The 20,989-nt window shown below is 38.1% G+C and overlaps 1 protein-coding gene across 6 annotated transcripts in view; it reads right to left on the bottom strand.

Moving 5' to 3' along the window:
• Positions 1 to 20,989, bottom strand: part of myo3b (myosin IIIB) — a 304,160-nt gene that overhangs the window by 241,400 nt on the left and 41,771 nt on the right. For all 6 annotated transcript variants that reach the window (XR_009816499.2, XM_061971641.2, XM_061971640.2 and 3 more), the window contains 3 exons: positions 8,273 to 8,428; positions 329 to 413; positions 127 to 243 (listed from right to left, as the gene is read on the bottom strand). Coding sequence is in view for 5 of the 6 variants with exons in the window: in XM_061971641.2 (XP_061827625.1) it covers positions 127 to 243; positions 329 to 413; positions 8,273 to 8,428 (358 nt within the window). In the remaining variant the exon portion in view is untranslated. The remainder of the gene's footprint in view (positions 1 to 126; positions 244 to 328; positions 414 to 8,272; positions 8,429 to 20,989) is intronic.

The following is a 20,989-nucleotide window of genomic DNA, read 5'->3' as shown; positions in this document are numbered from 1 at the left end:
GAAAAAACTAATCATTATATGACCCCTTTAATGCGCCTTATAATCCGGTGCGCCCTATGGGCCGGAAAATACGGTATTAGTCCTACAGGCCAATGACTGGTTGGGACTCTGGTGGTGAGTAGACACCTGTGGTGAGTAGATACTGAGATTCTGGAAAGGATTGAGGGCGATGAGGATGTCTCCCACATAGGTGTACACTTGCAGCTCATCATACCTCTTGTGAAGAAGGCTAATAATGGTTTCCTGCAGAAAAGAGGAAGTAACACATAAAGGGACGTTGTATCCGTGTCCGATCAATGCACATTGAGATAAACACCTTAAATCTCACCTCGTCTAAGAACTCCAGGTTGACCAGATCATCATCTGGACAGCTCTCTATGACGAGGGTTTTACGAGTATTGATCCGGTCGTGCCTGTAATGTATGAAAGTGACTGTGCCGGAGGATGCTCTTAAATGACCATCAAATGATAGAACAGCACTTTGACCAGGCGGAATGGGACGTACAGTCCTCCCCAGGGGACACATGTCCAGTTAACAACATTGCACTTTGTTACTAGGTTGTAGCTTCTCACACCCCAAGAGGTCAGCAGTTGGTGTGTGGGACTTGTCGGAAAACTCAAGGGACAAGCCTCATGTAGCCACATCCCGAAGGAATCAATAAAGTACTATCTTTGTAGTTCACCAGTAACAGCATCTAATCTCATCCAAGACCTACTCTGCTTTAGTGAATATAAAACAGCACAATTACCACAAATATATACCATGTACGTGTCTGTTTCTGTTCTATTTTGCAGTACAGTTGAATTTTCAAGGAATATTGCATTAATTTTAATGACTAAAGTCAAGCATATGCAGGAACTAGGTTTCTATGTACAAACCCCGTTTCCATATGAGTTGGGAAATTGTGTTAGATGTAAATACAAACGGAATACAATGATTTGCAAATCTTTTTCAACCCATATTCAGTTGAATGCACTACAAAGACAAGATATTTGATGTTCAAACTCATAAACTTTTCTTTTTTTTGCAAATAATAATTAACTTAGAATTTCATGGCTGCAACACGTGCCAAAATAGTTGGGAAAGGGCATGTTCACCACTGTGTTACATGGCCTTTCCTTTTAACAATACTCAGTAAACGTTTGGGAACTGAGGATAAACATTTTTTAAGCTTCTCAGGTGGAATTATTTCCCATTCTTGCTTGATGTACAGCTTAAGTTGTTCAACAGTCCGGGGGTCTCCGTTGTGGTATTTTAGACTTCATAATGCGCCACACATTTTCAATGGGAGACAGGTCTGGACTACAGGCAGGCCAGTCTACTACCCGCACTCTTTTACTATGAAGCCACGTTGATGTAACATGTGGCTTGGCATTGTCTTGCTGAAATAAGCAGGGGCGTTCATGGTAACGTTGCTTGGATGGCAACATATGTTGCTCCAAAACCTGTATGTACCTTTCAGCATTAATGGCGCCTTCACAGATGTGTAAGTTACCCATGTCTTGGACACTAATACACCCTCATACCATCACAGATGCTGGCTTTTCAACTTTGCGCCTATAACAATCCGGATGGTTCTTTTCCCCTTTGGTCCGGAGGAAACGACGTCCACAGTTTCCAAAAACAATTTGAAATGTGGACTCGTCAGACCACAGAACACTTTTCCACTTTGAATCAGTCCATCTTAGATGAGCTCAGGCCCAGCGAAGCCGACGGCGTTTCTGGGTGTTGTTGAAAAACGGTTTTCGCCTTGCATAGGAGAGTTTTAACTTGCACTTACAGATGTAGCGACCAACTGTAGTTACTGACAGTGGGTTTCTGAAGTGTTCCTGAGCCCATGTGGTGATATCCTTTACACACTGATGTCGCTTGTTGATGCAGTACAGCCTGAGGGACCCAAGGTCACGGGCTTAGCTGCTTACGTGCAGTGATTTCTCCAGATTCTCTGAACCCTTTGATGATATTACAGACCGTAGATGGTGAAATCCCTAAATTCCTTGCAATAGCTGGTTGAGAAAGGTTTTTCTTAAACTGTTAAACAATTTGTTCACGCTATTGTTGACAAATAGGTGACCCTCGCCCCATCCTTGTTTGTGAATGACTGAGCATTTCATGGAATCTACTTTTATACCCAATCATGGCACCCACCTGTTCCCAATTTGCCTGTTCACATGTGGGATGTTCCAAATAAGTTAATGATTATTTGCAAAAAAACAAAAAATGTTTATCAGTTTGAACATCAAATATGTTGTCTTTGTAGCATATTCAATTGAATATGGGTTGAAAAGGATTTGCAAATCATTGTATTCCGTTTATATTTACATCTAACACAATTTCCCAACTCATATGGAAACAGGGTTTGTACATTGGGCTTGTCATCTACATTAGGGCTGCAATCATTCATCCATTAAATTGACCGTAATTCAATTAGAAAAAAATCATACTTTTTTTTTTGCATTGATGATTCATTTAATGAGTTTAACTAAATACATTTATAAAAATCCAGATTGCATGGAGTACCTTAAACAATATTAGCACCTTTTTCCTCACATCAACTTCCTGCAGACTCATGGGAAATGTAGTTATTTTGACCAAAACGATAACGTCTCTACAGTACATTCACCATCTACGGTCTTATCTGTCTATACATGAGTACACTTAGACTTAGACTTCCTTTTTATTGTCATTCAAATTTGAACTTTACAGCACAGAAAAGAACGAAATTTCGTTACATAAACTTATGGTAGTGCAGGATAAAAAAAGCATTAAGGTGCATATATAAATAAATAAATATATATAAATAATATATAAATATATATATATATAAAACAAATAAATATATATATAAATATATATAAATAAATAAATAGATTACTGTACAGATAAATGTATTGCACTTTTTCACATGCGTCCACGTTTATGGATGTTGTTATATTTTCTTTTTTATTCCAGCGAGTTAATCCATTTTGGGGGGAGTTGAGGGTATAATTTAATTATGATGCGTTCAAGAGTCTTAAGGCTTGAGGGAAGAAGCTGTTACAGAACCTGGAGGTTCTGCTTCGGAGGCTGCGGAACCTCTTTCTAGAGTCCAGCAGTGAAAACAGTCCTTGGTGGGGGTGGGAGGAGTCTTTGCAGATTTTCTGAGCCCTGGTCAGGCAGCGGCTTTTTGCGATCTCCTGGATAGGAGGAAGAGGAGTCCTGATGATCTTTTCCGCCGTCCTCACCACTCTCTGGAGAGACTTCCAGTCTGAGGCATTGCAGGCTCCAGTCCAGACAGAGATGCTGTTGGTCAGCAGGCTCTCTATAGTGCCTCTGTAGAACGTGGTGAGAATGGGGGGAGGGAGCTGTGCTCTTTTCATCCGACGCAAAAAGTGCATGCGCTGCTGAGCTCTTTTTACAAGATTACAAGACCAGGTTATATTGTCAGTACGTTGACATCTTTGAATATTAACACCTCAGCATTAATCATTTAAACAAACAATTTAAATGAGCGACTAAACAATATGAACACACAAAGGGAATTGTATTTTTTAATGGGCAAGTTTGAGCTCAGAACATGACGACATGTTAACGTTTTTGCACTACAACAGAGAATTGTTATACTAATAAAAAAAAAAAAAAGTCACAATGACTGTGCTCTAATTCCTAATCAGAAATCCTTTTTTCTTTGTTTGGTTCCTTGTTTATTCTTTATTTCCTAGTTTTAGGCTACACTTTTTTAATACTTTTTTATTCTCTTATACCAGGGATGTCAAAGTCCTTTTAGCTCAGGGGCCGCATGGAGGAAAATCTGTGCACACACGGGGCGGACTATTAAAATCATGGCATTAAAACTAAAAAATAAAGACAACTTTAGATTGTTTTTTTCGTCTTACTTTGGCCAAAAATGGAACAAACACATTCTGAAAATATTACAATAAAAATATAGAGAAAAATAGCGGCAGCGGTAAAGTTTAGATCCATGAAGGAAAGAAGAAAGTGAATTAATGTTTATAACTGAATACATTTACATATGCATAAAAATGTGTTTTCTTTTTTATTATTTTTTTAATGAATAAAGTAACGTTTATCACAACATTTTTCCAAAACACAATATAGAATGTGAGATATAACATGAATACATATATAATTTCTTTTCAAAACGCTTACAAAAGAGTGCGACCCCAAAAATTTACTATGGGACCCCATTTTTATGACTTGATGGGGTCCCTGGGACTTTGACACATAGGTCTTATTCATTGGTGCTCTCCCATGTCAAAGTTGATGGTGTGCATTCATAAGAAAAGGGATAAAAGACATCAGAAAAGTATTTTTTAATTGCAACTATTTTCTCTAAAATACGCAATGAGGCTATTGTGTTTTCTCCGATTACTCGATTAATCAAACAAAATAATCAATAGATCACTTCATTACTAAAATAATCAATAGCTGCATCCCTAGTCTATCCATCCATCCATTTTCTACCGCTTATTGCCTTTTGGGGTCACGGGGGGCGCTGGAGCCTATCTCAGCTACAATCGGGCGGAAGGCGGGGTACACCCTGGACAAGTCGCCACCTCATCGCACATTAGCCTTATATTGGTATGTGCCCTAATAGGGACATTTATTTACCATAATGAATATTTTGTCACACCACAGTGCAGTCTTTAATGAATACCTTTGACAGGGTCACTCAAGACTGAGGATATTTGTAAAAGCAGATGTTTTGTATTCACTGGCTGTCATTAGATTGGGCATCTGAACCTAAAAATGTGTGTGCACCGAATGATAATATAAATACATTTAATAAAGTCAAATAAGGCAACAAGAGAAGTATCCTACACTTCTCTTTTGTAAAGTAAACTATATCAACTATGTGATTTGCCTGAGAAGCTGGACAGGACAAAAATAAATAAATAAATAAATGCAAATAAAAAAAATGTGTGCGTATGCATATTTTTGCCAATAAAAACCTTGACAACGACGGAAAATCTTGACAAGGCATTTATATGGTCTGTATATTACATACACACTGCAAAAACTGAAATCTAAGTAAGATTAAATATCTCAAATAAGGGTGATATTTGCTTATTTTCTGTCTGATAAGATAATTCTTCTCACTAAGCAGATTTTATGTTAATAGTGTTTTACTTGTTTTAAGTGTTTTGGTCCTAAATGATCTCAGTAAGATATTACAGCTTGTTGCTGAGATTTGATGACCTATATTGAGTAAAACATGCTTGAAACTAGAATATCAAGTGTTGCAAAGCTGTGTCATCAACACTCACAAGTATAAAACTACTTTTGTAAAGTAATAATTTCTTATTTCAAGCATGTAAAAAAAAAATCATGACTTTGACACAATTGTGTCTCATATTAAAACAGATGACAGCCAAATGGACTTTGCTGTTTTATTTTCAATGAAACAATAGAAAATACGTACTCATGTAGTAGTACAGTTGTTATTAGTGAGAATATACCGTATTTTTCGGACTATAAGTCGCAGTTTTTTTCATAGTTTGGCCGGGCTCCAGTGCGACTTATATATGTTTTTTTCCTTTTTTTATTATGCATTTTCGGCAGGTGCGACTTATACTCCGGTGCGACTTATACTCCGAAAAATACGGTACTTATTTTAAGTAGAGATGTCCGATAATATCGGCAGGCCGATATTATCGGCCGATAAATGCTTTAAAATGTAATATCGGAAATTATCGGTATCGGGTTGTTTTTTTTTATTAAATCAACATAAAAAACACAAGATACACTTACAATTAGTGCACCAACCCAAAAAACTTCCCTCCCCCATTCACACTCATTCACACAAAAGGGTTGTTTCTTTCTGTTATTAATATTCTGGTTCCTACATTATATATCAATATATATCAATACAGTCTGCAAGGGATACAGTCCGTAAGCACACATAAGCTGGTCCACTAATAGTACTAACCTTTAACAGTTAATTATACTCATTTTCATTAATTACTGGTTTCTATGTAACTGTTTTTATATTGTTTTACTTTCTTTTTTAATTCAAGAATATGTTTTTAATTTATTTATCTTATTTTATTTTATTATTATTTTTAAAAAGGACCTTATCTTCACCATAACTGGTTGTCCAAATTAGGCATATTAATGTGTTAATTCCATGACTGTATATATCGGTTGATATCGGTATCGGTAATTAAAGAGTTGGACAATATCGGAATATCGGATATCGGCAAAAAGCCATTATCGGACATCCCTAATTTTAAGGTATTTTTGGGTTCATTGAGGTTAGCTAATTTGACTTGTTTTGGAAAGTCTTGACAAACCAAATTTTCTTGTTCTATTGGCAGATAATTTTGCTTTGTTCAAATAAAATACCCCTCATTTTTGTATTTTTTGTTTTTGTTTTTGAACACTGACTTTTTGCAGTGCAATTAGCAATCGTAGCATAAATAAGTTGATGTATATTCAAGTTTCAGGTCAATAGCCTGTGCAGTTCAATCCTATTGTGAATGAGTGCATATCAGACATAGAAAAAGGTGCTGGTTGAAGTGTCTGCTCATCACAAAGTCCCTTCACAGACTTGTGTTGCTCCAAAGCGTCGGCGGATAGATTACAATTTTGCACCTACAGCAGCTGCTTTTAACTTCTCAATTTCTTTATTCTCCCTATCTGGAGATATTGTGCGCCCGATCTGTGGCACGAGAGACTAAAACCGGGGGAGCCCGGTTCTCGCCCTACAAGCTGCTAATCCCATTATCCACTTTCACTGAGGACAGGAATTGAGGGATCAGGCTGAAGGCGGCGGCTGCAGTGCTCTTGGGAGTAAACAGAGCTGGCAGCACATCAAAACACTCCGTCAAGGGCAGGCTCAGTGAACTCCTCCATGACAAGGAAGAAGTGCAAATATCAGACTTTCTTAAGCCATAGGCAGATGGGAGTCTGTCACATTCAATCACCGGCCACAACATTAGGCACACCTGCACAATCTAATGAGATCCAAAAGAGCTGTATTACAAATTCTGTTTTTACAGATCACAGTGCTCATTTTTAGCAATGTTAATTCAGCAATAGAGATGTCGATAAATGCGTTAAAATGTAATATCGGAAATTATCGGTATCGGGTTTTTTTTTTGGTTTTTATTTTATTTAAATCAACATAAAAAACACAAGATACACTTACAATTAGTGCACCAACCCAAAAAAACTCCCTACCCCATTTACACTCATTCACACAAAGGGGTTGCTTCTTTCTGTTATTAATATTCTGGTTCCTACATTATATATCAATATAGATCAATACAGTCTGCAAGGGATACAGTCCGTAAGCACACATGATTGTGCGTGCTGCTGGTCCACTAATAGTACTAACCTTTAACAGTTACTTTTACTCATTTTCATTAATTACTAGTTTCTATGTAACTGTTTTTATATTGTTTTACTTTCTTTTTTTATTCAAGAAAATGTTATTAATTTATTTATCTTATTTTATTTTATTAATTTTTCTTAAAAGTACCTTATCTTCACCATACCTGGTTGTCCAAATTAGGCATAACAATGTGTTAATTCCACGACTGTATATATCGGTTGATATCGGTATCGGTTGGTATCTGTAATTAAAGAGTTGGACAATATCGGAATATCGGCAAAAAGCCATTATCGGACATCCCTATTCAGCAATGTTCATTATTGTGGTTGATGACTATTCTTTAGTTTACAACAATAAATTCACAGCTCTTTTTAGTGCAGGTGTAAATATAATAAGAAATAATGTGCCTTTTCTTGGTATTAATTGCACTGAACTACATGTTATGATCTTAGTGAAATTAAAGGAGCTGTATAAGAAGCACATTTCAGTATGATGAGGAAGAAAGTAACAGTTTTTTTTATTTCTACTTTACAGTTGAACCAAAATATGTATAATAATATCACAGTCAATATGATAAAACATTTATAATACATCTTTGGATAGCTAATTAACATGCATATTTACCCCTGGGCTAAAATACTTGACACAACACTCTTTGATGGTTTAATTATTTGTACAAAAGGCTGCCAAGTCCACCACTTTTCTATTGAACCATGGTTAGTCAGCAAAAGTATAAGCCAGTGTGAATTAGTCACAGTCGCCTAACTTCTCTTTAATCACACTCCCATGTCCATTACTGATGAACTTCACAATGCACACCTGCAAAATAAGATAACTGCCTGCCCCCTGCTGGATTGAAAAGTGATAACCAGTGATTTTTGTGCAACCCCACACTTTGCCGTCCTTGCACGTCTTCAGAAATAAAACAGACTTACTTGGTTTTTGCTGCGCAGCCAAGTTCTTGCTGCTCCTTAACGAGAGCCGCCAATTGATGTCGGAGGGCCACGTCTTTGCCATGGGCCTGCTTGACGAAGGGATGCTCCAGAAGGTGAGTCACGGACGGACGTGCCTCGAAATCCTTGATCAGACACCTTGAAAACATAAAAAAAAAAACACCACATAGTTTCCTCCTTCACGGTGCAAAAAGAGCTTTGACATCGGTGAAGAGAAGTCACCTGAACATGGCGGCGGACAGACGTGTTAGGATCTACTCCGACAGGCGTTCACGGCGGCGGGTGAGCTCCTTAAAAGTGTGAGTGACTAATCTGGCCGCTGTCGCCATGGCCCCCGAGTCCAAACAAGCACATCCTATCTGCAATGTGCAGTGTTTGCCAACAGTGATGTGACCTTGTGATACACCTGAGTGTCTGTTTACAGCCAGTGCATGTGCACACTGCACTTATACGTCATGCTGATGTTGCCTAGACCAGGGGTCAGCAACCCAAAATGTTAAAAGAGCCATATTGGACCAAAAATACAAAACACTAATACAAAATGAAAAGCTGTACATAAGTGTTATAATTAGAGCTGTCCGATATTATCGGCCGATAAATGCTTTAAAATGTAATATCGGAAATTATCGGTATCGGTTTTTCTATTATCGTTTTTTTTTTTGTTTGTTTGTTTTTTTTTTAAATTAAATCAACATAAAAAACACAAGATACACTTACAATTAGTACACCAACCCAAAAAACATCCCTCCCCCATTTACACTCATTCACACAAAAGGGTTGTTTCTTTCTGTTATTAATATTCTGGTTACTACATTATATATCAATATAGATCAATACAGTCCGCAAGGGATACAGTCCGTAAGCACACATGATTGTGCGTGCTGCAGGTCCAGTAATAGTATTAACCTTTAACAGTTAATTTCCTCTTCATCCATCCATCTCACTGTCCCTTTATTTAAACTGTCCACCATGGGTGCCCGAGCTTTCAGCCGCTCTGCCCCACACCTTTGGAACTCTTTACCACCAGACCTTCGCAACTTAGATTCAATATCCCTCTTCAAATCAAGACTCAAAACACACCTACTCCTGACTGCTTATTCATTGTAATCATATTTTCTTTTCTATTCGTTGTTGTTGTTGTTGTTTTTATCCAATTTGATTTTATTGTTGTGATTTTGTACGGTGTCCTTGAGTGCCCAGAAAGGCGTCTTATAAATAAAATGTATTATTATTATTATTATTATTATTAATTTTACTCATTTTCATTAATTACTAGTTTCTATGTAACGGTTTTTATATTGTTTTACTTTCTTTTTTATTCAAGAAAATGTTTTTAATTTATTAATCTTATATATTTTTATTTTTTAAATGACCTTATCTTCACCATACCTGGTTGTCCAAATTAGGCATAATAATATGTTAATTCCACGACTGTATATATCAGTATCGGTTGATATCGGTATCGGTTGATATCGGTATCGGTAATTAAGGGTTTGGTCAATATCGGAATATCGGATATCGGCAAAAAGCCATTATCGGACATCCCTAGTTATAATGAAGGCAACACATGACGTAAGTGTCTGTATTAGCTATAATAGCCTACTATCAAAATGACTATGTGTCGCAGGCTGAAGCAAATCTTCGTTGACAGAAATGTTGAAATGTAATATTTATTCTACACATTTTCACAACGTTAGAAACCATTAAAGGGGAACATTATCACAATTTCAGAATTGTTAAAACCATTCAAATTCAGTTCCCAGTGGCTTATTATATTTTTCGAAGTTTTTTTCAAAATGTTACCCATCACGCAATATCCCTAAAAAAAGCTTCAAAGTGCCTGATTTTAACCACCCGTCCATTTTCCTGTGACGTCACATAGTGATGCCAATACAAACAAACATGGCGGAAAGAACAGCAAGCTATAGCGACATTAGCTCGGATTCAGACTCGGATTTCAGCGGCTTAAGCGATTCAACCGATTACGCATGTATTGAAACGGATGGTTGTAGTGTGGAGGCAGGTAGCGAAAACGAAATTGAAGATGAAACTGAAGCTATTGAGCCATATCGGTTTGAACCGTATGCAAGCGAAACCGACGAAAACGACACGACAGCCAGCGACACGGGAGAAAGCGAAGACGAATTTGGCGATCGCCTTCTAACCAACGATTGGTATGTGCTTGTTTGGCATTAAAGGAAACTAACAACTATGAACTAGGTTTACAGCATATGAAATACATTTGGCAACAACATGCACTTTGAGAGTGCAGACAGCCCAATTTTCATCAATTAATATATTCTGTAGACATACCCTCATCCATGCTCTTTTCCTGAAAGCTGATCTGTCCAGTTTTGGAGTTGATGTCAGCAGGCCAGGGAAGCTAGGGTCGATAGGGGGTTTAGCTCGCTTGTCTGCGGGAACAAACTGCCGCCATTGCTTACCGTGCTACCGAGGGTCCTTTGTCCCTGAATTGCTCACACACTCCGGCAGATTCAATGGGGGTCTGGCGGCAGATTTCTTTGACTTTATCGTTGGAAATGCATCTGCTTTGAGTGTCACAGGATATCCACACATTCTTGCCATCTCTGTCGTAGCATAGCTTTCGTCGGTAAAGTGTGCGGAACAAACGTCCAATTTCTTGCCACTTTCGCATCTTTGGGCCACTGGTGCAACTTGAATCCGTCCCTGTTCGTGTTGTTACACCCTCCGACAACACACCGACGAGGCATGATGTCTCCAAGGTACGGAAAACAGTCGAAAAAACGGAAAATAACAGAGCTGATTTGACTCGGTGTTTGAGAAAATGGCGGATTGTTTCACGATGTGATGCCACGTTGTGACGTCATCGCTCCGAGAGCAAATATTAGAAAGGCGTTTAATTCGCCAAAATTCACCCATTTAGAGTTCGGAAATCGGTTAAAAAAATATATGGTATTTCTTCTGCAACATCAAGGTATATATTGACGCTTACATAGGTCTGGTGATAATGTTCCCCTTTAATAAATCAGAGGCTACCCAGAAGGTGAGATAACTCCTGGAAATGAGAGGTTTTTAACGGCCAAAGATATAGATGTGTGTGTCCATGTTAAAGGACACGGCAGGCTGTCTTCTTCTGATAGATTTAGGTCTAGGTAATGTTTGCTGTGGTCTGGAACAACACGGCACACCAACAACTATCTGAAATGCAGCCAATATTACATACAGATAATGTGTCATGAGACATCCATCCATTTTCTACCGCTTATCCCTTTTGGTTCCGCGACCCCAAAAGGGACAAGCGGTAGAAAATGGATGGATGTCATGAGACATGCAAAACTAAATTACATACAAAGAGGATGCAAGTAAAGGATATTAAATGAGTTCAAATATACCTACAAATGAGGCATAATGATGCAATATGTACATACAGCTAGCCTAAATAGCATGTTAGCATAGATTAGCTTGCCGTCATGCACTGACCAAATATGCCTGATCAGCACTCCAACAAGTCAATAACATCACCAAAACTCACCTTTGTGCATTCACGCACAGCAAAAAACATTTGTTGGACAAAATAAGACAAAGAAGGAGTGGAAGATTTGACATGTAAACAAACTGTTGCGTCACAGTCCACACTATGGTGAGTTCAAGAACCGCCGAAATGAGTAGGACAAAAGGATGTTCACCAGTGAAGCATACACAGAAACATATTAAACAGTGGTAGTTCTAACAAGGTTTGTGGCATGTTTGTCCCCAAACGAAAATCCGACTACAACAAAAAAATTACTTTTCCCCCCCATCTTTTTCAATCCTTTTTTAAAATTACTCCAGTGAGCCACTAGGACGGCGCCAAAGAGAGCCGCTTGGCTGCTGACCCCGGGCCTAGCAGCACATCCTGGCTAAAAACAACTGTTTTCATATTATGAAAATGGAGATTTAAAAACAGTGAAACTGTTGTTCCGAGACAGTGGTAAAAGTGTGTTGAGATGACTATCATGCATAATCATTTATTATAACGAATGTGTTTTATTATGGGGTAGAGTGGCCGTGCCAGTGCCAGCAACTCGAGGGTTCCCAATTTGATCCCAGCTTCTACCATCCTAGTCACGGCTGCTGTGTCCTTGAGCAAAACACTTCACCCTTGCTCCTGATGGGTGGTGGTTAGCGCTTTGCATGGCAGCTCCCGCCATCAGTGTGTGAATGTGTGAATGGGTGAATGTGACAAGTCATGTACAGGTATCATTCCAGGTATAGTAAAGCGCTATATAGATACGGACTATTTATTATTAGGCTTTATTATTATTATAGGCCTGCTCAGTGGCCTAGTGGTTAGACTGTCAGCCCTGAGACTGGTAGGTTGTGAGTTTAAACCCCGGCCGAGTCATACCAAAGACTATAAAAATGGGATTCATTACCTCCCTGCTTGGCACTCAGCATCAAAAGTTGTAATTGGGGGTTAATTCACCAAAATTATTCCCGGGCACGGCCACCGCTGCTGCTCACTGCTCCCCTCACCTCCCAGGGGGTGGAACAAGGGGATGGGTCTAATGCAGAAGGTTATTTCACCACACCTAGTGTGTGTGTGACTATCAGTGGTACTTTAACTTTACTAATGGTTTTAGTGCAGGGCTGCACGTGGTACAGGGGTTAGTGCATGTGCCTCACAATACAAAGGTCCTGGGTTCGATCCCCGGGCTCGGGGTCTTTCTGTGTGGAGTTTGCATGTTCTCCCCGTGACTGTGTGGGTACTTCCACCCACCTCCAAAGACATGCACCTGGGGATAGGCCCCTCCCACCTCCAAAGACATGCACCTGGGGATAGGTTGATTGGCAACACTAAATGGTCCCTAGTGAGTGTGAATGTTGTCTGTCTATCTGTGTTGGCCCTGTGATGAGGTGGTGACTTGTCCAGGGTGTATGCTGCCTTCAACCCGTGTGCAGCTGGGATAGGCTCCAGCACCCCCACAACCCCGACAAGCGGTAGAAAATGGATGGATGGATGGGTGTTAGTTCAGTGGTGTCCAAAATCCAGCATGAAAAGTAGGGCTGGGTGGTGTCCAGGCTGATCGATCAACATCATGGACCACAAAAGTCAGTGATCTATGGTCACCATGGCAACGACAGATACAAATGGTGGCGTTAAAGTGAGTTCATAACTGTGTATTGTTGCTCATGCCTTCCACTTTTGTGCTCTTCATTTACCTGTGCAGCTAAAGACTTGAACAACACCAAAGAGGCGAGAGATAGTAAGGGAACAGCAATCTAATTCAAACTACCTAATCTTTGTTTTTTTTTCCCCCTCTTATTTGTGCTCTCAAAGTTAATTCCGTGAATTAATTAGTGTCAGGACATTAAGCAGCAGAGGTGGCTGCTATTAGGGGCACTGCACTGGTAATATTGTGAAGAGCCAACCACTTTGTCACACAAGTCAGCCTCTTTGGCTGTGTAGTGTAGACAAGGGTGATGGATTTATTATTCTGAAAACGCACGCACGCACGCACGCTTGTATTTGTTACCTTCTTGAGACCTGAAATAAATTCCTACCTCTTTAGGACCAGCCTTTCTAGATATATAAAGATTAGTATTTACAACATTAATAATATATACATACTATGCAAATATAAAAAAGCTTGCTGTAAAAAATTAGTTGGACTTTCACAAGAAAAAGGTCACAATTTCACAAGAAAAACTTGGAATTTTGGCTGTATTGTAATAAAAGTCGTCATTTTACTCAACGCAAGTCAACATTTTACAAGAAAAACTGAAAATGTGTGCAATATTATGATAAAAGTTGGAATTTTACTCAATAACAGTCGCAATTTTACAAGAAAAGCTTAACATTTTGACAATTTTATGAAAAGAGTCGTAATTTTACTCGACAAAAGTCACACTTTTATAAGAAAACTTTAAAATGTTGGCAATATTATAACAATAATCGGAATTTTACTTGGCAAAATTATGACAAATAATTTTGCTAAAAAAATGTCTCTATTTTACAAGAACAACAAAAGAATTGGCAATATTGTGATAAGTCAGAATTTTAAATGACAAATGTCACCTTTTTGCATTAAAAAGGAATCATTTTACATTAAAAAGTAATAATTTTATGAGACAATATTGCAATATTACAGAACAGGGAAAAAAAAGAAGAGAAATTGTGAAAACGACTGCTTTTAGTAAAATATTTTTTTTGAATTTTTTCATTTACTTCGTTATTACAGTATGTCTCTATATACATATTTATTTATTTAATTAATTTTGGCCAAAGGGGGCACATTTCAATTTCTTACACACACTTGTTATTACATATATTGAGCAGAGGGGGAGCACTTTTAAAACCGATACTTTAAAAATCCCTCCTTTTTGGGACCACCCTCATTTTGATAGATGTCCCCAGCAGGGGTGCAAATGAGACATTGTCTATTAGATGCAATGTTATTGGGACCATGATTTATGTCATCACTTGTTCACACCTCCTCATATGGAAGATACTTTTCCTTCTTCATGTCTCAAGAAGGTTAGAAATACAAGAACACACACACACACACACACACACACACACACACACACACACACACACACACACACACACACACTTGTAATTGTTACATTCTTGAGACCTAAGAAAAATGCCTCCCTCTTTAGGACCACCCTTTCTAGATATACCTGTATAAAGATTAGTATTTACAACATTAATAATACATACATACTATGCAAATATAAAAAAGCTTGTTGTAAAAAATTAGTTGGACTTTCACAAGAAAAAGGTCACAATTTCACAAGAAAAACTTAGAATTTTGGCTGTATTATAATAAAAGTCGTCATTTTACTCAACGCAAGTCAACATTTTACAAGAAAAACGGAAAATGTGTGCAATATTATGATAAAAGTTGGAATTTTACTCAATAACAGTCGCAATTTTACAAGAAAAGCTTAACATTTTGACAATTGTATGAAAAGAGTCGTAATTTTACTCGACAAAAGTCACACTTTCATAAGAAAACTTTAAAATGTTGGTAATATTATAACAAAAATCGGAATTTTACTTGGCAAAATTATGACAAATAATTTTGCTTTAAAAATGTCTCTATTTTACAAGAACAACAAAAGAATTGGCAAAATTGTGATAAGTCAGAATTTTAAATGACAAATGTCACCTTTTTGCATCAAAAAGGAATAATTTTACATTAAAAAGTAATAATTTTATGAGAAAATATTGCAATATTACAGAAACAGAAAAAAATAAGAGAAATTGTGAAAACGACTGCTTTTAGTAAAATATTGTTTTTGAATGTTTTGTTTGTAATTGGTTCTTAATCTTCATCATTTACTTCGTTATTACAGTATGTCTCTATATACATATTTATTTATTTTTTAAATAATTTTGGCCAAAGGGGGCACATTTCAATTTCTTACACACACTTGTTATTACATATGTTGACCAGAGGGGGAGCACTTTTAAAACTGATACTTTGAAAAATCCCTCCTTTTTGGGACCACCCTCATTTTGATAGATGTCCCCAGCAGGGGTGCAAATGAGACATTGTCTATTAGATGCAATGTTATTGGGACCATGATTTGTCATCACTTGTTCACACCTCCTCATATGGAAGATACTTTTCCTTCCTCATGTCTCAAGAAGGGTAGAAATACAAGAACACACACACACACGCACACGCACACGCACACACACGCACACACGACAGGCTTCCCAAATGGCCTGCAGAGTCAGATAAGATTGTCCAGCCTCCCCACATTGAACTCTGTTGGGCTTTGTTTGCTTGAGGAGATTAATGCTGAGATGACATCACACAATCCATTAACTCAAAGCCTCCAATGGCAATGGTTGCAATGACACAGCAGAGTGTGAAAAGTATTAGAAACTCTCAGTTGAGTGCAGAGGCTAACACACCTTGACAGTGTGCTGACCAATCAATAACAAACTAAGCAAACAGCCTCTCAGCCTATTTGTTTGAATATCATTTACTGGCTTCCAACACTGCCAAGAAACACATGCCCACAAAATAATACTCCACATAAAAATAAGTCTCTGCTCAAATGGAATCTGATTTCCTTCTGATGGCACACTTGAGTGTAGTAGACTTCAGGTTGTATATATTTGGAGCAGTGTATGAAATGAAAAGTTATCTACAGGGCTCAGATGGAGCTGATAACTCAGGTGAATGACTTTGTTCCCCTGTGGCAGATTTACTCAAATGAAAAGTCAATAAACACAAAGCCATGGGTGTTAATCTGCTACATGTTTGCATGTGCATTGCTGTCTATTTTGGAGAGATGGGGTCGCGGGGGCAGCAGCCTAAGCAGAGAATCCCACACTTCCAAATTTAGAGAAAAAATGTGTCTGGGGTCCAGTATATCTATCAATCTACAATATGTATATTTACATATATGTACATATATACACATATGAAAGCTGTGAAAATCTGCTGTACAGTATGCTTGCTTGGGTCCTATTTTTATGAACACTAATACAAAACCTCACAATAATGTCTGATTGAAAGCTAAAAACGTTATGACAGACCGCCTTAAAAAACAGAATGAAAAATTACTGAATGAGACAGCCAGAATGTACATGAAAATAAAGAATGTGGGATTTACAATATTAACTATGAATGATAAAACACTGAATATTGACAACTTATGAGCGTCACACCCCCTCTCCATCCATATATTTTACAATCAAGCGAAACGCAACAAAAATGCCACAAACACAGCGACATATGAACGCGAAGGGTAAAAAATAAAGCCACCTACAATCTGATGTATGTGATATATCACTAAGCTTTAGAACTTTGTTGTAAAAATCTCCTTCCACGTCTGTCCCTGACACCCACATTTCAGGCTCTGGAAACACTCTGTGGAAACGCTCCCCACCCACACTGCTTGGTGCCTCGTCTGAGCTGCTGTGACTTACATTACCATAGTAACTAATTAGATGACCATAGCAACTCATTGGATGACCATAGTAACTCATTAGATGACCATAGTAATTCATTAGATGACCATAGTAACTAATTAGATGACCATAGCAACTAATTAGATGACCATAGTAACTCATTAGATGACCATAGTAACTCAGTAGATGACCATAGTAACTAGTTAGATGACCATAGTAACTAATTAGATGACCATAGTAACTAGTTAGATGACCATAGTAACTAATTAGATGACCATAGTAACTAATTAGATGACCATAGTAACTAGTATATGATGCAGATTCCAAGCATTGAAAGACTTAGTATAGTTGAAGACTTACGGTCATTAGAAAACATCACTGCACATCATAATGGCAGCTACACTTTACATCTTAAACATCTAAAACAATTATTTGGGAATGTCCGGCGGGCCAGATTGAAAAGCTTAACGGGCCACATGTGGCCCCCGGGCCTTAATTTGCCCAGACCTGGGTTATATGAACGATATATTTGTTAATATGGGACACGCTACTTGAGAAAATTCTATAAGTTTTTATTGGATCAACAATGAGTAAAAAAATCAATAATAATAACAATAATTAATAAATCAGATCAGATTTTTTTTTTTTTAATTGCATTATCGTGGATAAACGCAGATTAATCACACAATGTATTTTGAGTCAAAAGGCAGCGCGGGATGTTATGCGCAAAGACGCGTGAGAAAACGTTGCTTCAAAATACACCCTGATGGGACTTTAGATAAAACCGAGGTCATTTGCTTATATTTGTTACGTTCTAGTCGCGTTGCTGCGATGGTTGTGTTCGCACTGATGCAGAAGGACGAGCGGGAATCTATTTGAACTATTCAAGGCAGGAGAAAAATATAAAAACTTAAACACTAGTAAAGCGTGGAGCCAGAAAAAACAAACAGTCCCCAAGGGCGAACAACGAGCAAGTCTTAGGCTACGTCTACACTAAGTCGTTTAACCCCTTAAAGGAATAATTATTTAGCCTAAACCCCGCTAAAGCCACACTAAACTATCATTTAAGGTTCCTCTCCTTAGTCATTTTTTTACACAAGTAAGTCCGCCGTCTATTTCTTGAATCTCCGGCTCTTAGCTTTGTATGGACTCATTGATCGTTTACAAACTAGTTCAGAGAGGAAGTGAAGTCAGTAAGACCACAACCACACAGGAAGTGACGTCAGAAAGAACACGCCACAGCCAGCTTCATAATAAAGCGGTTTCGTAACTCGGAGCTAACCACTGGAAATATGGAGGTGAGTCATCCAGACATGCCCGTGTTTCTCCTTCTTTTACATGTACAGACACTTGTGGAAATCACACATGAATACCTTAAGAGAAAGCCATTGCAGCTATTCGGGATACACACTTCTCAGACGGCAAGAGAACTTTCCAATGTCCAGGTCAGCTGTGATTCTACTTAGCGAAAAACTTTGTCCATTTGTCGAAGGAGAAACAACGAGAATGCAGGCTCCCGTGGATGTGATAAAAAAGGTAGCGTGTGCTTTGTTTTACCTGGCCGTCGAGTGAAGACTATGGAAAACAGCGAACGCTTTTGGACTGGCAAAGTAGACTGTATCAGTTATTGTCCGCCATGTATGTCGCGGACTCTACGTGTAGGTCCAGAGTATATAAAGTCACCAAAAAGGAATGGACAATGAAGGTGAAGGCAAAAGAGTGAGGAGTGTCCTGACCAGATATCGAAATCCCTAGATTGACTGTTATCAAATGTTCTTTATCACAGTGTTTTTCAACCTTGTTTGAGCCAAGGCACATTTTTTTGCGTTGAAAAAATGCGGAGGCACACCACCAGCAGAAATCATTAAACAACTAAACTCAGTTGACAGTAAAAAGTCGTTGTCGCAATTGTTGGATATGACTTTAAACCATAACCAAGCATGCATCACTACAGCTCTTGTCTCAAAGTAGGTGTACTGTCACCACCTGTCACACGCCCTGACTTATTGAGTTTTTTGCTGATTTCCTGTGTGTAGTGTTTTAGTTCTTGTCTTGCACTCCTGTTTTGGTGGCTTTTTCTCTTTTTTTGGTATTTTCCTGTAGCAGTTTCATGTCTTCCTTTGAGCGATATTTCCCGCATCTAGTTTGTTTTAGCAATCAAGAATATTTCAATTGTTTTTATCCTTCTTTGTGGGGACATTGTTGCTCCACAGTAAGTCTTTGCTGTCGTCCAGCATTCTGTTTTTGTTTACTTTGCATCCAGTTCAATTTTAGTTTCCTTCTGCGTAGCCTTCCCTAAGCTTCAATGCCTTTTCTTAGGGGCACTCACCTTTTGTTTATTTTTGATTTAAGCATTAGACACCTTTTTACCTGCACCCTGCCTTCCACTGTTTCTGACATCTATAAAGCAATTAGCTACCTGCTGCCACCTACTGATATGGAAGAGTATTACACGGTTACTCTGCCGAGCTCTAGACAGCACCGACACTCAACAACAACACATCATTTGCAGACTATAATTACCGGTTTGCAAAAAATATTTTTAACCCAAATAGGTGAAATTAGATAATCTCCCACTGCACACGAGACGGTATTTCACGGCACACTAGTGTGCCACGGCACAGTGGTTGAAAAACACTGCTTTATCACATTGTTTACGTGTCTCATAAAAATATGATTAATTTAAGATGTCTCAGGTGTGATTCACTACAATAGTCACACTGGATTCCAGTTCATTAAAATAGCACAACACTGGCTATTGTTCAGATAAGTTACATTTAAGAACTTGCACACAAAGCAACACTGGAGGTGACTATGACGTGCGCATTTTCCGCGCATGCGTACTAGGTTGCGTTGCGATGGCGGACAGAGGGGGAGAGGGGGTCTTAAACGGTGGCATTGTTGTGTGTGGACAAGGATAAGGTTAGGTGGGATTTACCCTGGATAACCTTATTCGGCTTAGTGTAAACGGGGCCTTAGGCGATGGAAAAACAGCCAGGTGTGGTGAAGACAAGAAAAACCCTCAATATGGCATAGAGCGAGCATTGACCCAGCAACTTGTGACTAATTGCTAAGGTGTGGAGAACGGCCTTCCATAAAGCAGAAAATAAACACAAATTCTTGTGTAATAGAAAACTCAAAACCTTTGGTTTTGAGTTTTCTATTACACTGGGCAACTGATCACGACAATATTGCAGCAATTAATCATTTCATTGCAGCACAATAAGTTTAAAATATAAAAAAAAGTAATTTGACAGCACTAATATACATATATATGTATTTTTACATGTTATATGTGTTAATATTTATATTGTGGTTAATAATGTCATTATTAATATTATAATAATAATTATTACAAAAATTATTATATTAGTGCTGTCAAATGATAACAATTTTAAACCAGATTAATCACACTTTTGAATTGGGATTATTCAGAATTAAATTGCAATTTAATTGTCAAAATTTCATTTTCAAATTAAAATGAATGTTTTACTTTAATGCACGTCATTTATTTGCTCAAAACCTTGGTAAGAGTTGGTCTAAAAGTCACTTCGAGGTGTATTTTGAAGCCAAACTTGCCAGTGAGCACATCAGTTGGAGTCTCCTCACTCCTCTTTGCACTGACCTGATCACTGACGATCCACACCACCTTTCAGGCAACCATTCGCGGTTAAAGTAAAGGAGCATGTGCCGTCAAAATAAATTGCCTTATTAATCTGCGTTTATACATGAAGAATGCAATATTTGTTTGTTATTGGTGATGAATACATTCATATTTTTGACAGGCCTAAAATATATGT

Source organism: Nerophis lumbriciformis, linkage group LG13 (assembly GCF_033978685.3).
Source record: "Nerophis lumbriciformis linkage group LG13, RoL_Nlum_v2.1, whole genome shotgun sequence".
NCBI classification, from domain to species: domain Eukaryota; kingdom Metazoa; phylum Chordata; class Actinopteri; order Syngnathiformes; family Syngnathidae; genus Nerophis; species Nerophis lumbriciformis.
The sequence above is the reverse complement of the archived record's forward strand: the minus strand, read 5'-3'. Positions and strand labels throughout refer to the sequence as shown.